Consider the following 17,130-nt stretch of genomic DNA (forward strand, 5'->3'; position numbering starts at 1 on the left):
TACAGTACAGCTGCTTCCAGCAACACATGTTCTCATCTTAATAAACTGAAGGGGTTGGACGAAAAATACAGAGCCACTCGATCTACTCTCAGACATGAAAGAAACAAAAACAACAAGAAACCGGGAACGCGCTGAGCCTTTGGATGATGGAGCGTGGCGCTTTAACACTGGGAGGACGGGTTCGGTCGGAGCTGGTGTGGCGAAGCAGCAGCATGTGAACACAGCCGAGGGCAGACAGGTCGGATGGGCTCGAACAAGGATAGCTTCAACACTGGATTATCCAAAACATAGGTAGTGTTTCATCTGTGTGTGATGACCGAGCGGCGCGTTTCCAGCATCATGCAAAATAAAATTTTTCTTTTTTACACGTCACCAATAAAAGCTTACAGATTAAACACTGCCAGAAACGTATTTAAAGTTTTAATATAATCATTTCTTCTTCCACTTGTTCGCTGTGGCACAACATAGAAATTCAATGGCTTCAAAACACAACTCGGACCCGACAGCGTTTCCCTCGTCTCATCATCGGCCTTTTTTGCTGTGCTCTTATCTAAAATCAACAGAAATAATAAAAGAGGAACATACAAATGGAACATTTCTTTTTCATTTGATGAAGTACTTAGTAAAACAGGGACGACCTTTATGTTTTATGCTCATGTCTACCTCAGGGGGAGTGTATGGCTTTAAGTTGTCTCGCAAATGTGCCTGAATGATGAATGTTTACATTTTGCTCTTGGTGCTGAAAAGCTCCACGAATCAGCAGTTACAACATGTACATTTTGCTAAGCTGTACAAAATAGCATTGATTGTTAAATCTTCAGACCACAATATTGCACTCACGCACCAGGAGGTACTGCCTTTGTGAAAACACAGCTTGAATTTCAAACACGGAGAAGAAGCGCTCCAAATGCGAAGGTTTAGCGTCGGCCGGGGTTCGGCCTCCGATGACACATTCAGTGGACAAACGGCAATAAGCGTCAAGCCAAAGGAAAAAAGGTACACGCGCACACGTACACACACATTCACCCACATATATATGTATATATAAACAGCTGGCTTTGGTCATGTGACATGACTTTACATTACTGCCCTGCTGTGTGCCTTACCAGATGTGCCAGAACAATGAGTGCCCCAACTTACAAAGAGCAATGCAGAGTTGCTGTGGGTTGAAATGTAATAAAGAGTCTATTAGTAATGTGTTGAGTACTTGCTCACTAGGGCTATTTAATCCTTACAATGTATAAACATCTTTAATATTAAACTGTCCATTTTGTCTGAAATATTTTACACGTTAGCTGAAATAAAAGGATATCTGCTCTGCCCTTGTGTTATGTCATTATTCATTTAAAAATGTTTTTTTTTCAGTAAAGAATGGCAGTTTCAGATATAACCTTTGATCCCTTCGAGTAAAATCAAGGCCTCTTTTCACCAGTGCGTAGATTTATGTTTCTTTTTTTTGTTTTGTTTTCCTCTCTTTTAGATTCTTTTAGGGAATGACAGACATGCTGGGACATATATGATACAGTCTTCAAAGTGGTTCCGTCAAATCTTCTTTATCTGCCTGAAACGCCTTTCGTCATTGCCGTTTTTCCTCTTTCCAACCTTAAGAATTATGCTTACAAAGTTAATATTACATCAAAAGGCAGAAAAGGTCCAAAAACTGAAAAAGAGAAAACAAAGATTAATACGGTGGTTCATTTTGCTGGCTGTCCAGTCCGCTGACCCCGCGCTCCTTCGCGTCACTGGCTTCAACAGAGTTTCGCAGTCAGGTGGTCCGATTGTTTTAGGATCTCTGTGCTGTACATGTCCAAGGCGTGATTAACGCGGATCATCTCGCTGTTGTTGAGCTTGAGCCGATGCTTCAGCATACAGGAGAAGAGGTCCAGCTGCGGCTTGCCGGGCGCAGACGGCGGCGCCAGGCGGTTGATCCGGTCCCGGATGTCCAGCAGCAGGAGCATGACCGACGAGGACGAGTAGAACTGGGTCCCCTGCGTGTACGACTGGTTGACCTGCTGCACGGCGCTGCGGAGCAGGTCGGCGTTGAAGCGCAGGCTGTAGCCGAACACCTGGATGTCGGAGATTTTGATGTAGATCTGCCGCTTGTTGGGGTCGGCCAGGTCCACCGGGCCCGTGTCGTTGCGCAGGCCCGTGGGGATCTTGGCGCGGCTGCGCAGGTAGATGTGCACCGTCTCGAAGAAGGTCTTCCAGCGGTTGCCCAGCAGCAGCGTCCAGTTGAAGCACTGGGAGTTCTGGAGCCGCACCTTCTCCCAGCGCGGGTAGCCGTGCTCGCCGAAGGGCATGCTCCAGCCCTCCGAGTGGCTGCCGCTGAACGGGTTGACGTAGACGAAGAACATGGGGTCGATGCTGCTGTTCCGCATCTGGCAGATCTTCATCGACAGCCCGATGATCATGTGGAGGTAGTCCATCCGGTTTTTGTTGCTCTTCAGAGTCAGGGACATGCGCTTCCGCCACCGGGGGTCGAAGAAGGTCTCCAGGCGGATCTCGTTGCTGATGAACGTGGTGTGAATGTACAGGCGCGAGTCCATCTTTTGCAAAAGGTATTTGAGCTCCAGGTCCTGGAAGTCGAGGTCGGTCTCGAAGCTGATGAACTGCTCGCTGCGCTCGGAGTCCACGTTCTGCGGCTCGCAGCGGCCGCGGTACAGCTTGTAGCCCTTGTTGCAGGAGCCGCATTGCGAGATGTTGGCCAGGCTGCACATGGCGCAGCTGCTGTTGCCGCCTATGACGCAGGGGACGGGCCGCTGGCACAGCGTGACGCCCGTGTGGCACACGCAGGTCCGCTGGCTCTCCAGGAAGGTGCCCCAGAAGCCGTTCTCGTTGCAGTAGAGGAAGGACTGCACCCTGTTGAGCCACTGCATCACAGATCTACGCAGGCAAGACATAGATGGGATGAAAACAAGACCTGTCAGTAGCAGATATTAGCATGTTATGCTACACCTCTGATTTCCTCCATCATAAATCGCATAATGATTAAGGAACCTGAGCCTGGAATTGATGAGTGATCTTCTCCTCCATCACCTGCTCTCATCTGTTTCCCACCTTTACACTTTTCACGTCTCAGCTCTGCCTTTCTGTATATACGGCCCTATAGAAGTCAGAACAGCCACATGCTGTACGTAATAGAATAATTGCTGCGCTCTTCGAGAGGGAGGAGCTGGTGTGTCCCTCGGGTGGAAGGCATCACTTTCTATTCTTATCTTGTCTCCACATTTCCCCTCAGGCATCTTTTTTTGTCATCTTGACAGTGCTGCTACTTCTCCGACTATACGATGTGAATCCTGAATTCGGATTTTTCAGATGAGAGGACTAGTCAAGGTCACATTGACTTGTTAATGAACCCCGGTAATGACTGTCAGAACTAGTTAAGGCCCCACAACATATTGACAGAGCTGCTGCTAACTACAGCCTGCAAATAATTAACATCAGCCACAATTCTTCAACTTTGAAATACTTTTATTTAAATTAAGAAAAGTGAACCCAAGATTAGGTAGGTTTATACACACATGCTGATTGTGACGCTTTAGAAGGCACAAATTAAAAGAAATTATCTACAGTGAGAATAGAATTGTAATTTTTCTCAGTTTGTTTAAACACTGAAGATAAAATAATTAGTTTTGTATTTTCTGACATTGTGATTTTGATTCATTTGTTTTTGATTAAATTGTCCTGAGATTCATCTTGTTCTGAAATTCAGAGAACCTTTTGAATAGTGTATGACTCCACTATATACTCTATGAATAGAGTATGAACACATCCAGTCAGTGTCTTTTGAAAGTAGCTCTTTCAAGATTTGTGTTGTCAATATGCTTTTGCTTTGTAAACGTTTTCTTGGAAAACTGTTTTGTTTTCTTGAATGACAGAGCACAAAAGCCTTTTCACACATAAGAACCTCAATATAAACAATCCTTTAGTGATGTCCTAGCTTTTACTGTATATATGTGTGTATTTTACTGTATTGCTGTTATACATGGTGGATGTGGACTTTCTCAGGTTCTCCCCATGACTTGATTCCATTTCAGATTTGGTACCATACATAAATTGTGTGGAGGCCGGCTCGATTATCTGCATCTGAAAGAGACAAGTTTTCCTCTCCAGGCCCAGAGACTGTAGCTGGGATTTGACATCATTCTGCTCTGCTTTCCTGATGCTTTGCACTTTGGATGGTTTGTATCATGTTCGGCTGCCTCCGGCCCTTTGTGGTCCACGCCTGTGCGGACGTCAAGCCACAAATAATGTGTTTCTCGCAATAATGACATATTTCTAAAGCCATAACAAATAAAATGATATACTTCATATTTTGGGTAGAATTGGCTTCACAGGTGCCACATATAAAAGAACTCCTTTCATTATTTTTCATTGACTATTTGTTATTTCTCTGGATGTAGATACAGCGATAATGACCCTCCTGTGAATATATTGGCGATAAATGCTGAAATATTTCTTCTGAAATACTCTGATACGTCCTATCGCATAACTGCCGGCCTCAATAAGCTTCATGCAGCTACGTTCATTCTTGCCTTATTTGTATCCATCTACAGAAATGGCTTGGCAGAGACTTGCCTATAGGAAATTAAATTCTGTGTTTGTAATGGGGCATCCAGCAGCCCTGGTATCCAGATAACATACATCACAGCTCCCTCCTACATACAGCAGGAGCAAGGAGAAAGAAAAGAGACGGACTGAACATCAGCAGATGGGTCATGCAAATTTAAAATGGTATTAACAACAGAGGGAGGGAGACATATTATTGATAATTCCTCGTGACAGGATGTCAACAGCATAAAGCTAGAGCCGCAATGTGGACAGAACAGAGTGCTAGTGGTAGAAGCATTATAAAAACAGTGCAGCAGGCACAAACAGAAATCTATAGACATTATGGAAAAGTAATTTGTCATATGGACGCTACATTTATATTTGTAAATATGCTTGACTCTGAACATGAATAATTAAAGCCCATGCATACCCTGGATGCAAATTTGGCTGTGAGTCATACTACTTCATATCTGTCACTATTAATCATTTAGGCCAAAGACAAACTGCTGTGTTCATTCGACTTGAAGCGAGCTGCTATAGCCATTACAGGAAATGCAATAGCAAGTCCAATATAGTTCGGCTATAAAGTTCCCACACAGCAAGTGTCCGAAGACGGAATTTACAATGCCTGAAATGAGCCGACGCCTTCCGGATATATAAACCTGGAACAATGACAGGGCGGTGAGGTGCAATAGAAGCAGCGTGATGAGCCAGACGTGCACCTGACGCCCGTCCTTCATTAGCTGATGAAGCTTTATATGCTGGTAAAGCGGCAACATGATTAAAAACCAAGATTCCTTAAAAGCATTATACAAATTAATACTAATTTATCATGTATAATTTAATTAAACTAAACAGATGGAATATGAACGAACTGTTGAGGGTGTATACATTAATTAATTAGGCTGCTACTGTATGTATTACAGAGGTAATATTTCCTTGTACTTGTTGATCTGAGTCCCTGCACTCAGAGGAGCCTGGGTGGCGTTAGAACCACAGGGGATTCTAATGAACACGATTCTCACAGGGCGGCGACGTCACGCTTCCCATTGTGTGCCTGATGTATGAACTGAGGGGGGGGGGTCCAAAATGAGCTGTCACCAGAGATGTGTCCTCCTGTGATTTAGAACACCGGCGTGCCCGTTCCTGGCCACTGGGGCCCGGCAATATGTTTTGGGCACACTCTGCCGTCGCTGACAGGCTGAGGATGCGCTGGGAGGCCTCCCTCAGGTGCTTGGCACACACCTTTAGAACACTTGGGCTGATGCTTTATGGGCCTTCGTCTGCGCTTCGATTCCCTCACCCTTTGATCAGCTGTTATAGCCGACCCACGGGGGAGGCGAGCCCCGGTGTCCCCTCCGGTGATGGGGGGCTCTTCAGTTGAATCAGGGACAAGCGAGGAGGCAGGCAGACCACGGTGGAACAGCAGCGTCACAGGCCGATCGCACACAATGGATGAACTGGCAAATAATAATAATAGCAGAAATATCGCTTTTTTTCCAGGCGACAATGAGTTTGCGGCGAATGTGTGAGCGATAGGACCACTTCTGTCCCCGCCGTGCGAGAGCGCCCGCGTGTGCACAGAGGTGATGAAAACAAATAAGTCCCCCCATCTGATGCAAAGCTGTCTCGCAGAAGCGAGCAAATAAACATGCTGCTCTTATTTCCAGCGCCATCAGGCAGCCTTGATGCATATTCCATGGAAGACGAAGCGCACACTGCAGCTCTTTGATAACACTTCACAACAAACCTTTGCCAACTCTCACACAAATGTGGGTGTGCTCCTTTTCTGTCAGCGGCGGTTGACAACTGCTCATTTTCAGACCACTTAAATGAATATTTCACATATTCTACACTACACCGGCGCAGTTTTAGGCGTGTTTCATGTGGCAGCTAGAAACTTTTTTTTTTTTTTTTTTTTTACATTTTGCATAGTGTTTCCTGATATTTGCTAGAGTGGCTGCAGAAACCCGGGTGGCGCCGGCACCGCGGCACATCCGCAGCAAGGCTCTTAGGCTGCAACTGCAAGCTGCTGGTGACAGATGTGTGCAATGACCTATCAAGAAAACTCCCACAGCTACATTTTCCTTCCCAGACTGCAATGTGAAATACAAGAGTGAGCAAGAGCGCTTTGGGCATGTGCAAGCCTCAGCACTAAGTTGACTTGATGGACAGAAACAACAGACCCATAAGTTGAAATATATAATGGATGGCATCCTAACAGTGCATGCTTCAAGAAGCAAAATAAAACCCTGACATGATCTCAGAGGAGAAACTTCCCATGAAAGATGTCACTTGTCTGTGGGATACTTTCTGCTTTTCCAGCACTATGGGAAGCAAATATCCGGAAACATCAGCACCTTTGGCCCACACTGTGGAGTAAATCCACATCTAATTCCCATCATGTTGTGGAGGTTGTGTTTCCACCCACCTCTCCCTAGGCATCTGGTGGTTGGGATTGTGGTGACAGCGGATGCTGAGGTGAAAGAGCTTGCGGGCTGTCCGCTGAATCTTGAGTCGCTGGATCTCCAGGGAACTCTGGAGGAGCCGGTAGCGAGCCTGCAGGTCCCAGTCGCTGCCCCACAGGAGGTGCACGCTGCTGATGGGCAGGAAGTGCGTGGAGGGCAGCCTCTTCAGGAAGGACTTGAACTCATCTGGGCGCGGGGCGAGACCGGAGCGAGAGGTTCGGGTTACGAAGCGTGGGAGGAGAATGTGGTGGAACATATCAACAATAAATATGTTACTGACTTCATAAACAATAATGCAACAATGCTTGGTTTTATTGAATTGCCTCTGATTTGATCCCTCTTACTATGTGCCCCCCCCAAACAGGAGGCACATTTGTTCCCTGCAGTGGTGAAGATTGTCCTTATGTTCCTCTCGCCGCCTGTGATGATTCTTGCCTGTCTCCTCCTCACACAACCCACGAGCCTGGCTCCCTGACCCTTGTTTTCAACACTACAGTAACTGCCATTTTTCACAGCAATGGGAATAAAAATAAAAAATAAAAAGAAACTCCAGCAGCCAAGACACAAGGAGAAAAAAAAAATCTGTTACCATGCAGTCTATCAACGTATCGCGTTGAACTGTCGCTATTAATAGACCGTATGACTGCGTAGACCACCTGCTGTGCGGAATCTGGTGAACTCCACCCGTCCTATTCCTGGTGAGAATCCAGAGCAGATCTCTAAATTCAGTACATGCAAAGGCCTGCAGAGTTTGCCAGAACCCTCCCACAGACCTCTCCACGACAGTTTAACAGCATTAACCGCAGCCACAGCTCAGAAGTGTCAGAATCTCCTCCACTCTCCTCCCAGGCATGTCAGAACACCCGTCCCCTTCTCTTCAAAGAAGCCTGACTCCGTCTCCTCCCCTGTTTTTGAACCTGCCACGTTCCTCCACCCAGCTCTCCGAGGTGTCAGGCACCTCCCTCACCCCCCTTCCTAGACACGCTGGGCGTCTCCGCCAGCCGATATTCAGAACCGTCCGACTCTCTGAACAAGAAAAGGTCCATTATCAAGTTGTGCCGCAAGACCCGTTTGGTTGTTGCCAGGTCCATTCGCTCAAACACCAAAGCCGTCAGAATCACCACCATCAGTGCTTTCCTTGATATAGCTTTCAAACAGTCCAAAGAGTCCACTGAGTGACTCTTATCACAGCTCACCCAGAACCTTATCTCTCACAGTGAAACTCCACTTTACCCCAAGCACCGGTGCATCTCACTTCGTTGGCTCCCAGACACATCCAGTAGCAACCAGTCCATCCGTTACACAGCATAGCTCCCAATAAATTATTTCATTCTAAACACTGAGCAGGAGGATAAGAATGGGCAAAACCGCATCAGCACTGAAGGAGTTGGTCAAACTGAGACGAGACGAACTGAGTGGAGTGGGTGGGTTCGAAGCCATCGGGGGGAGAGCGAGTGCTCACACGCCGCCCGTTGCCCGGGTTCCTCCACCAGCCGGGGAGCTTTTGAGAGCGGCAAAGAAAAAGCCACTGCTGAGATCACTGAGCGAGACAATGATCCCGAGAAAGCAGCCAAAGCCGCACACAAAGGCTAGAAACAAATGCCTGCGGAACAGCATTGTTAATGTTCTGGAATGGCCGTGTCAGAGACGAGGGCTCGGGCCAGAAGAGGGAACCGGGCCGGGCATGAGAGGCTGCTCACTCGCGGTGGCCAGAGCACAGGTTAATGCTATAACTGCAGGGTGAACACTCACAATCACACACTGTGTGGTTTTACATTTGGATCATATCAGTGGAGGCGATTTAAAAAAAAAAATGCAGGACCTGGAAAACCTCCCACCTTCTCTCATGGTGATCGGAATCAACACAGCACTTCCTAAAACAGGACCAAAACGTCTCATACGTTCTGTGTTGCATGTTAGACTTACAGCACTTTCCAGCTTACCAGAGCTCTCGAAGTCTTTATACGAGGCAGCCCACGTCTCAGACATTCCCAGCAGGGTGTTCTCCATAATCTGGATGTCGGTGATAGGACAATTGCACTGGGGATACTCCTCGGCGCACTGACAGATGCACTGGTTGTTACGGCACATGTACTCCCCCTCTCCATTGCACATAATGTAGCTCAGAGCTGACTGGACGAATTTCTCCTGCAGATATTCTGGGAAAATGACCTGAAGACCTGAAAGAGAGATGAATGCAGTGTTATGGCGGTGCAAAAAACGGGCCTACTGAATGCGATACAATTACAGATGACTAAAAATATATGAATACGTTTCTTCATGTCGTAAATCAATGAGGTAATTGTGCAAAGAGCCAATTTATTTTATTATAGACCGTGAACGTGACCCCTGTTTTGCAGAAAAGCTTTTGAGTCATCATTCCCAATGTACTGTACCAACACACACACACACACACACACACACACACACACACACACACACACACACACACACACACACACACACACACACACACACACACAGATATATATTTAAGGAAAAAAAATAATATTGGGAGAAGCTGCAGTCAAATTGCCGACCGCTCCTCCCTGATTGCTTTTCTGTTTCTCTCAGGGATGTGCTTCACAGCTCACCTACGTTCAGCTTGAGCTGTCTGTGACTCGGGATGTGACAACCTACAGCCGTGATTGATGCCTCCTCTCACGTGCTGCGTCGGTTTATTCAGCCCGCAACCCGTCTCCCCTCGTGTGTGTGCACGTGCGCGTGATTCGCCGCTCGTTCGCTCGTGGTTCACAAACTCCAACTTTGCAGAATTCTGCTAATTACACACTAATGACAATAAATGGATTTGTAAGCTAGAAGCCAAATTGGTGCCGAAGCTGAAAGTAGCTCTCACCGCTGACAAGGTATTTATAATTTTCAGACTCCAAACCTCGCCCTGGGGATCGCATCGCATTCAAGCCTGGACGGCTAACAGTAAAGGCTTTCTTTTCAGCCCGGGCCCGGGAAAATAAATCCCCAGCTCTACAAACCACTGGATTGGAAAGGAACTAAATAGATTTTTTTTCCCTTCTTGTTTCACTTGAGCACAAACAGTGCTTCAGCAGCAAATATGCAACCAGGAAACAGTTATTGAATGATGAGTGATTGCATCATTTTGTTTCCCACTGACGGATTATTTTCACCCAAAGGTGAAAAAAGGAATCTGTTTATGCAAAATCAACAAAACGTAGCAGAGACCCAGGGAAAAGTATGCACATAATTTCATACTGTACGCATGAATCATTTCGAGAGTGTTGTCACAGAGTCAGATGGTTGCACTGATTATGGCATTTGCAAACACAAGACTCAGTAAAAATACAGTTTTTTATACCATATATATATATATATATATATATATATATATATATTACAGTATAGATACAACCGAGAGGTGAATTCTATCACTTTAATCTTCTGAATATCAATGACTTCTCTTCTACATCCACGTCATCCGAACAACGACCCATCAGTGAGAGGGGGAACAGATGGAGGGAAGGGGCTGGATGGAGCATCTCTGACCACAAAAGAGTTGGGCCGCGCTTGGATTTTTCTCCATCAGGCCTGTCTGCGGCCCCCGGATCCAATATTCATTTAGCTTGATGTATATCTGGGCTTGAAACTTTAATGTGATTTGTGGGAGATTCCAGATGGCGAGTTCACGGATCAACGCCGCTCGCTGACAGTGCCGGTGCCAGCGGCCCGGTGAACAATAACATAAAGTGCCTCGTCTCGCCTTCCATCCTTCTTCTGTTTTACTATACGTCATGCTCTCCAGCCGCGCCATCAAAACACACGGGCAGTTATCAAAGGAATCATTCAGGTTGCTGACAGTCGGTTCAGGGCGATCACTCTTGCAATCTCTTGTTTTCCACTTCCTGCCGTCCCCCTGCTCCTTCCACTTTACTCCTTACTCTGTCTCTGTACACATCTCGTCCGTCTTACTTCATTACACTCACTCGTACTCCCACCACACTCGTGCTCGTGCCCCTTGACTCGTCCCCAATCATCCTTTGGCTCTTATTCACTCCATCAATCACGCTCCTCATTCCAGTTCCTTCACCTCTCCGGCGCCCCTCCGCATTCTCCCGCCGAGCACGTACTCATGTTTTTTGGAAATGCGATGTCTTGTCCTCCCACTCCGGTGTGGAAATGATGTCATGCGGCAAAAGTAAATCCGTCAACATTTGTTAGTTCAGCGGGGAACGAGTCAGAAAATTGGGGCCCTCGGGCCAAAAATGAAATGAGAAACTAATGAGAGCAAAAACAGCTTTGCCGCCTTAGTACAGTAACGTGAAGACAGAGCGCAGGACTGGATGATGAAGTTCTGGTTTATGTGGATCTGAGCCAGGTATTTGTTAGGAAAAACACATGATGTTCGGAGGTGGGAGCTACACTTACCCCCATTAAATGGCTGCTGATGAAATGAAAGGTGCATATTGGAATTTCCATGCAGCCATTTGATAACCTCCAACTTCATGCTCTGTCAGTGCACATAATTCCCTGCAACCCCCATGCCTGGCTCGCTCTAAATAAATAGCGCCTCAAAATGGCACTTAATCTCATTGCATACATCAGAAGCAGATGTATTCTCTTCACGTACGTTCGAGGATATAGGCCCTCAAACATTCCATGAATACTAAAAATGGAGAATCCGCAACTGTGACTCTGCCTTTTCATTACGTCTCTTTCTGGAGAGCTCTACTTTAACATGCTGACGGACAGCGAGCGCGGGGCTGCAACCGAGCCTTGTAACTGCCTTGGCAAGCGGTCGCCTGCTTATTGCGATGCCACGCTCCGCCTCATAAGTTACAGTTTCATTAAAGATTAATTGACCATTGTGTGGCCGCAATTTCGCAAAATAATCATTACTTAATTCACTGGTGCAATAAAGTGCATTACTTCAATGGGGGCATTAAATTACCATTGGAGGTTATCGTTGCAGCCATGATACAAAACCAAAGACCTCTAAACTGAAAGACTGCCAGTTTTTTTTCCTCGGCGGGTCCAGGGCTGCCCATTCTGCCTTGCTGATCCCCAGATACAGTACGTAATGCAGAACGGGGCATATAGGCTGAAAATTCGCTGTGATGGCCCATTTCATACTCATGGTCCTATTTTTATTTTATTTTTTTTTAAATATAGGGTAAAGGTGCAGCCAAAGCAGCTATTTATCCACTTTTCATTGCTTTGCATAAAGCGCTTTAGGTCTTTGACAGTGCGTGTGTGTGTATTGGGCCTGACAGAGGATAACATGTTCCACTAGAGCTATTCTCAGCGCTCAGAATATGTTAGCATTTTTTAAAGTTCTGAATGAGGTGTACTTAGCATTCAAACGGATAATGTGTTGCTGTGTCGGTGCTGAGTAGATTATTGCAGATTATGATAAGTGTTTTAAGCACTCTAGAAGGCAAACAGGAACGCTGACGCCGTGTGTTGCATTGCAATCTTTTTGTTTGAGGGAATAATTGTTGAACACAATGACTAATTTCATGATAAACATACTTCCATGTCATTTGTGCAGAACAAAGAAGATGTTTTGGCTGCGAAAGAATGCTGTGTATTTTTATTTCTCATGATGTTTAGACATGCCTATTGCGAAAGAAAGGAGTGGTGGTGAATCCCGTTCAGCGCACATTAACATACAAGCGACTGCATGTGCATATGTGATACACCCTGTATCTGTGTGCAACAGAAAGGCCGTTCTCTTTGAAGAACCCATTCAGGAACCCGGTAACAAAAAGGAGGTGCAGTAATCAGTGTGAAAGCATAAATCGCGTACTGCGTGTAAACGCCTTGGCATCCACAGCTTCTGCCTCCTGGAAAAAACAAGCAGTAGCTGAACCTGCAAACTGAAGCGACTGCTGGAGTGAGCAGGGCAGGATGTATGGTGAAGGAGCTGTCCATGGTGCTGAAGCCTCAACACAGACAGCAGAGCCAGAATACAGACAGGAAGCTGGCGAGCTCACTCGGCGGGTTAAATGTAGTAATTTCGAGATAAATTTGAGAAATATAATGAAACACCCCAGAAATCCGATGTGTCACAACTTCCCCTAGCGTGTTATTAGAGAGGTGGTTGGTTTTGGCTGCTTGCACCGCTCAAGCTGTTACGTCATGCGCTGCCGTGTGTCCCTGCACAGCGGTTGCAGCAGGGCCTCGGCGGCTGAGATGTCATGGAGGAGCCACGTGCACACTCACACTCACACTCACACACACTCACACACACACACACACACACACACAGTACTTTAGAGAAACCCATACGCTCATGTACAAGCACAAACACATCCTCAGTGGGCCCTTGCAGAAGTCACATGTTTTACAAGGACCCATGAGAGAAGCAGAATAGACGCGTGACAAGCCCTGACATTTCCATTTCAGCTATAAAAGACACAACTGCCCTCAAAGTGTCAAGACGTGCTGAATGCATGTCTCAGATCAAAAGCCCAGATTTACTATAGACGTTTAACAGGCATCACTAAATACAGCAACAGTCTGCCGGAAAACTCAGTTTGCGGTAAATAAATCATCAAATCTGCTGTAACGTAGCATTTGGCAGGGAATAAATTCCCTCTTGTTATTTATGAATCTTTCTAAATTATGATGCAACCGTCTTGTTTCTATGCAGCTAAACAGCAACCACAAATATGTTGTGAAGGAACCAGTCGATGACTAGAATGATGATCCTATCTGCAATGATTCTGTACAGTTCTAGTAGCTACACAGAGACCAAAGTTCTCGTGTAATTATTTGCTGATGTCTTTTTTTTTAACTCATTGTTTGCATATACAGCACATGGCAAATCACATGGGTTGGCACGCTGACGTTTTCCCAGACGCAAAGAACATATTAAAGAGTCCCCCGATCAATTGATGAAACGCTCTGTCAGACAGAGAGAACAGGCCGAGTGGAAAAACCGAGGCAGCCTGCAGCTGGCAAGAGTGAGCGGAGCAGAAAGGAGATTTATGGTCATGCTGACCCAAATGGAAACTTACTCTTGATTGACCACTTCCAATTGAAAGCTGACCTCCAGGTTAACATGGAAAGGTTTCATCAGGTAGGGAGGTTTCAGCATGTTAGGGAGAAAGGAAAAATGTGCGCTGCCACCCGTCTTGAAAAATGATCCGGCGTTATCTGGACTCTGGGCGGCGAAGACGCGTGTTTTCATAAAAGACACAGCCGCTCCGGTCCGGTGCTTGAGCCTGTCCGAGAGGTGCTTTAAGACCTCAGACCACCTCCCTGACAAGCCATGGGATACGGCCGGAATTTTAAAAGTCATAAACAAATACAGATCTTTCAATTTTCCACAGTGTCTGGGATTTATGAAGAAAGATAAAAGAGCAGCGCTGGTGAGACAGAGGGAGCTGGGAGGAGGTTGATACCAGGACCTGAGCTCATTGCTGCCCAGCCAGCGCCTGCCCTCCATGTCTTGTGTAAATTATTCCCTAGTATTCAAGGATGTGGCGTGGATAAATACACTTAAGTCTCCAAATCAGCCCACCATCAAAACCGGCTTAATTGATTTCTGCGTGTTTGTCTTCCACATGATGTTTACAGCATCTTCACTTGAGGAAGGGGGGGACAGGCATCGGGCGACAGAGCAATGAGTATCTAATTCATCACTCTCTGCACGACTTGCCTACAGGGCCGGTTTAATTTATTTTCACTTCACCACTTTGAAAACTGTTGGCTCAGGCTATTCTAACATATTCATAAATCTTCCAAGATAGGCTCGTGGCTCTTCCAATATAGGCTCTTGAGAAAAACGGAAAGGGAGAAGCGAGGGGAAACATGTGGTGGGGATTGAAAGAAGCGAATTAGCTCGCTTTTGTGTTAGCTCTAATTTACGACGGCCATATTGGAGGTGGTCGGAGCCCTGGGAGATAATGGCTTGTGGAGATTCCAGGGCTTTTATCTTTCCTTGGGCCAGTTAATATACTGTATGTAACCAATGTGCACATTTCAATATCCAATATGAGTTTTCTATCCATATGTTGGATATCAAATTACCCGAACAATGTTCCAATCCAATTTCATTATTGATGAAATCGTTTCAAAAAAGCCAATCGATGATAAACAGATGAGAAATTAGAATATCAGCGTGTGACTGTTTTCCTCTATGCCCCGAGGAAAACTTGAGCTTAAACATTTAACTACCACATGCTAATTTTCTCTCTCATTTAATTCTAACCCCTAAACAGCCTATTTTTACTTCCGCGTCCCAGCGGAGGCAGGAAGTGAGAATCCGGCCAAAGCCAATATTATCAGGTTTCTAAGCTTTAGCCTGGAGAGAGGACAAACAAATAAAGAACAAATTAATGTGGGAAAACAAAAGCGTATTTATATCCCAAGTGTGGCGAAGCTAAATATTGCAGATCTTTCACTCAAATTAAACTTGTGAGAATAAACAAACCAGAGTTAATAAAATATGCCCATGTTCCAACGAACCAGAGGATCTATTAAAAAGTTAAGTCTTTGCGAACACTTATTGCTTTTGGTAACGATGGGGGATCTGATTTCAGCCCAGCTGATAATTTGTGACATAAATAGGTCAACTGCTGCATATCGTCTTCGGAGTCGCTGGGGTGTGGAAGGTTACAGTGAGATTTATGTCGGGCGACAGAGGAACACAGGGTCGGGATCAATGATTAGCAGGCACTGAGATGCTAAACATGCCAAACTGCCAAGCTAAAAGCTGCACAGCCATATTAGGTTTCTGCAATGAAGACTTTCATATTTAATACATCAAAGCTCACTCAAGTCATGCATGAAATCTAATGTGGAAAAAAGAAAAGTCGCTGCGGTGTCATGTTTAATTCTAATGATGGTTCGGGAAAAACAAAAAAGGAGGAAGCACAAGGTGTCGGTTAATTTGCCAAACATATTAAAAAGCAAAACTGTGGGAGAGGAGCGCTCTGACTCGGAGCTTTGATTCAGCAGGTGACTCCCTTGATGTCAGACTCCGCTGCGGCGCTGGAGTCTGAACGCACGCGTCCGGGGAGCGTCGCGTCCGCGTGCCGTTATCTGCAGCTCACAGACGGCCGGCCGCGGGGGCGAGGAGGGCGGGGGGGGCAGGAGGAAGCCTCTCCAGGAAGCACCCCCACCACGGGGAACCCGGGCCCGGGCCGCGTCGGAACCACGAGGCTGCTTCAGACCACGGCGAATCGCTAACAAGGCAGTGACGAACCTGGCTGCGTGTTTGCAATCAGTTTCTTCTATTTCTTTATTGCCAAATTTCAGCAATTGCACGCTCGCCTCGAGGTAGAGAAAATGCAAAGGCTTGGACCAAACTCAAAAAAAAAAAAAAAAAGAAAAGCATGATTAAAAGTTTAATTAGAAGAATGAAATGGAGTGGGTTTTCTATTACTGCCGCCTTGTTGTAGCTCACATGCTGCTGCATACTAATAGAACTCTCTTATTTAATTCATAAGCAATTAAAATAGCCGGGCTAGATTAGGCTTGTTATACGTTTATTCATCTCCAGAAGATTGAGAGGCTGCTGTGGCATAATGCATGAAGAAGAGCCGCTCCGCACTTACGGCTGATGACCACAGATAATCAGCGGGCGCTTGACTTGGACCAATCAGTGAATCATGAGTGGGTGAAGAGACAAGAGGCCGCTGACCACACGTTGTGTTTATCCAACAGGGCGACAAGTGGGTGACGGTCTTCAGCCTGGCTTGGTTTAAGTGATACATGTCTAATGTAAACAGCACATCTGACCTTCCTGCAGAAACGTACATCTTGCAATTCGTTGTGTATTTTGCTTTGGTTAGACTTTATTTCATTCGCTGGATAATCTGTCACAATGGTTTCCGTGCTTCTTGCTCGTGGTTGTGCGATCGGCTTTGAAAGGTGTCTTGTCTTTGTAGAGAGTCGTGTTTGAGGACGCCCTTGACTTTGTGTTCCTCTTGACACATCCGTTGGTGGTTGGAAGTTGACACTAAAGGGGACTCAATCATGAAACCGAAGATTATGCGACTGAAGGAGGCAGAGCTGGAACAATTGCCCCCCAGCACTTCCAACCCAAAATATGCACATATAATGTAACATTTCTATGGATACCGGAAAGCACACTCTTTTGTCATTCATGAGAACTTTGCGTGAAAAA

The 17,130-nt window shown here is 46.0% G+C and overlaps 1 protein-coding gene across 6 annotated transcripts in view; it reads right to left on the minus strand.

Annotated features, from left to right (window-relative positions):
- Positions 1 to 352: 352 nt before the first annotated feature.
- Positions 353 to 17,130, minus strand: part of brinp1 (bone morphogenetic protein/retinoic acid inducible neural-specific 1) — a 69,165-nt gene continuing 52,387 nt past the window's right edge. For all 6 annotated transcript variants that reach the window (XM_029168374.3, XM_055513307.1, XM_041073060.2 and 3 more), the window contains 3 exons: positions 8,963 to 9,199; positions 6,983 to 7,205; positions 353 to 2,883 (listed from right to left, as the gene is read on the minus strand). In XM_029168374.3, the coding sequence (XP_029024207.1) occupies positions 1,749 to 2,883; positions 6,983 to 7,205; positions 8,963 to 9,199 (1,595 nt within the window). In that variant the 3' untranslated portion in view covers positions 353 to 1,748. The remainder of the gene's footprint in view (positions 2,884 to 6,982; positions 7,206 to 8,962; positions 9,200 to 17,130) is intronic.

The sequence above is a fragment of the Betta splendens genome, chromosome 12 (genome assembly GCF_900634795.4).
Source record: "Betta splendens chromosome 12, fBetSpl5.4, whole genome shotgun sequence".
Taxonomy (NCBI): Eukaryota; Metazoa; Chordata; class Actinopteri; order Anabantiformes; family Osphronemidae; genus Betta; species Betta splendens.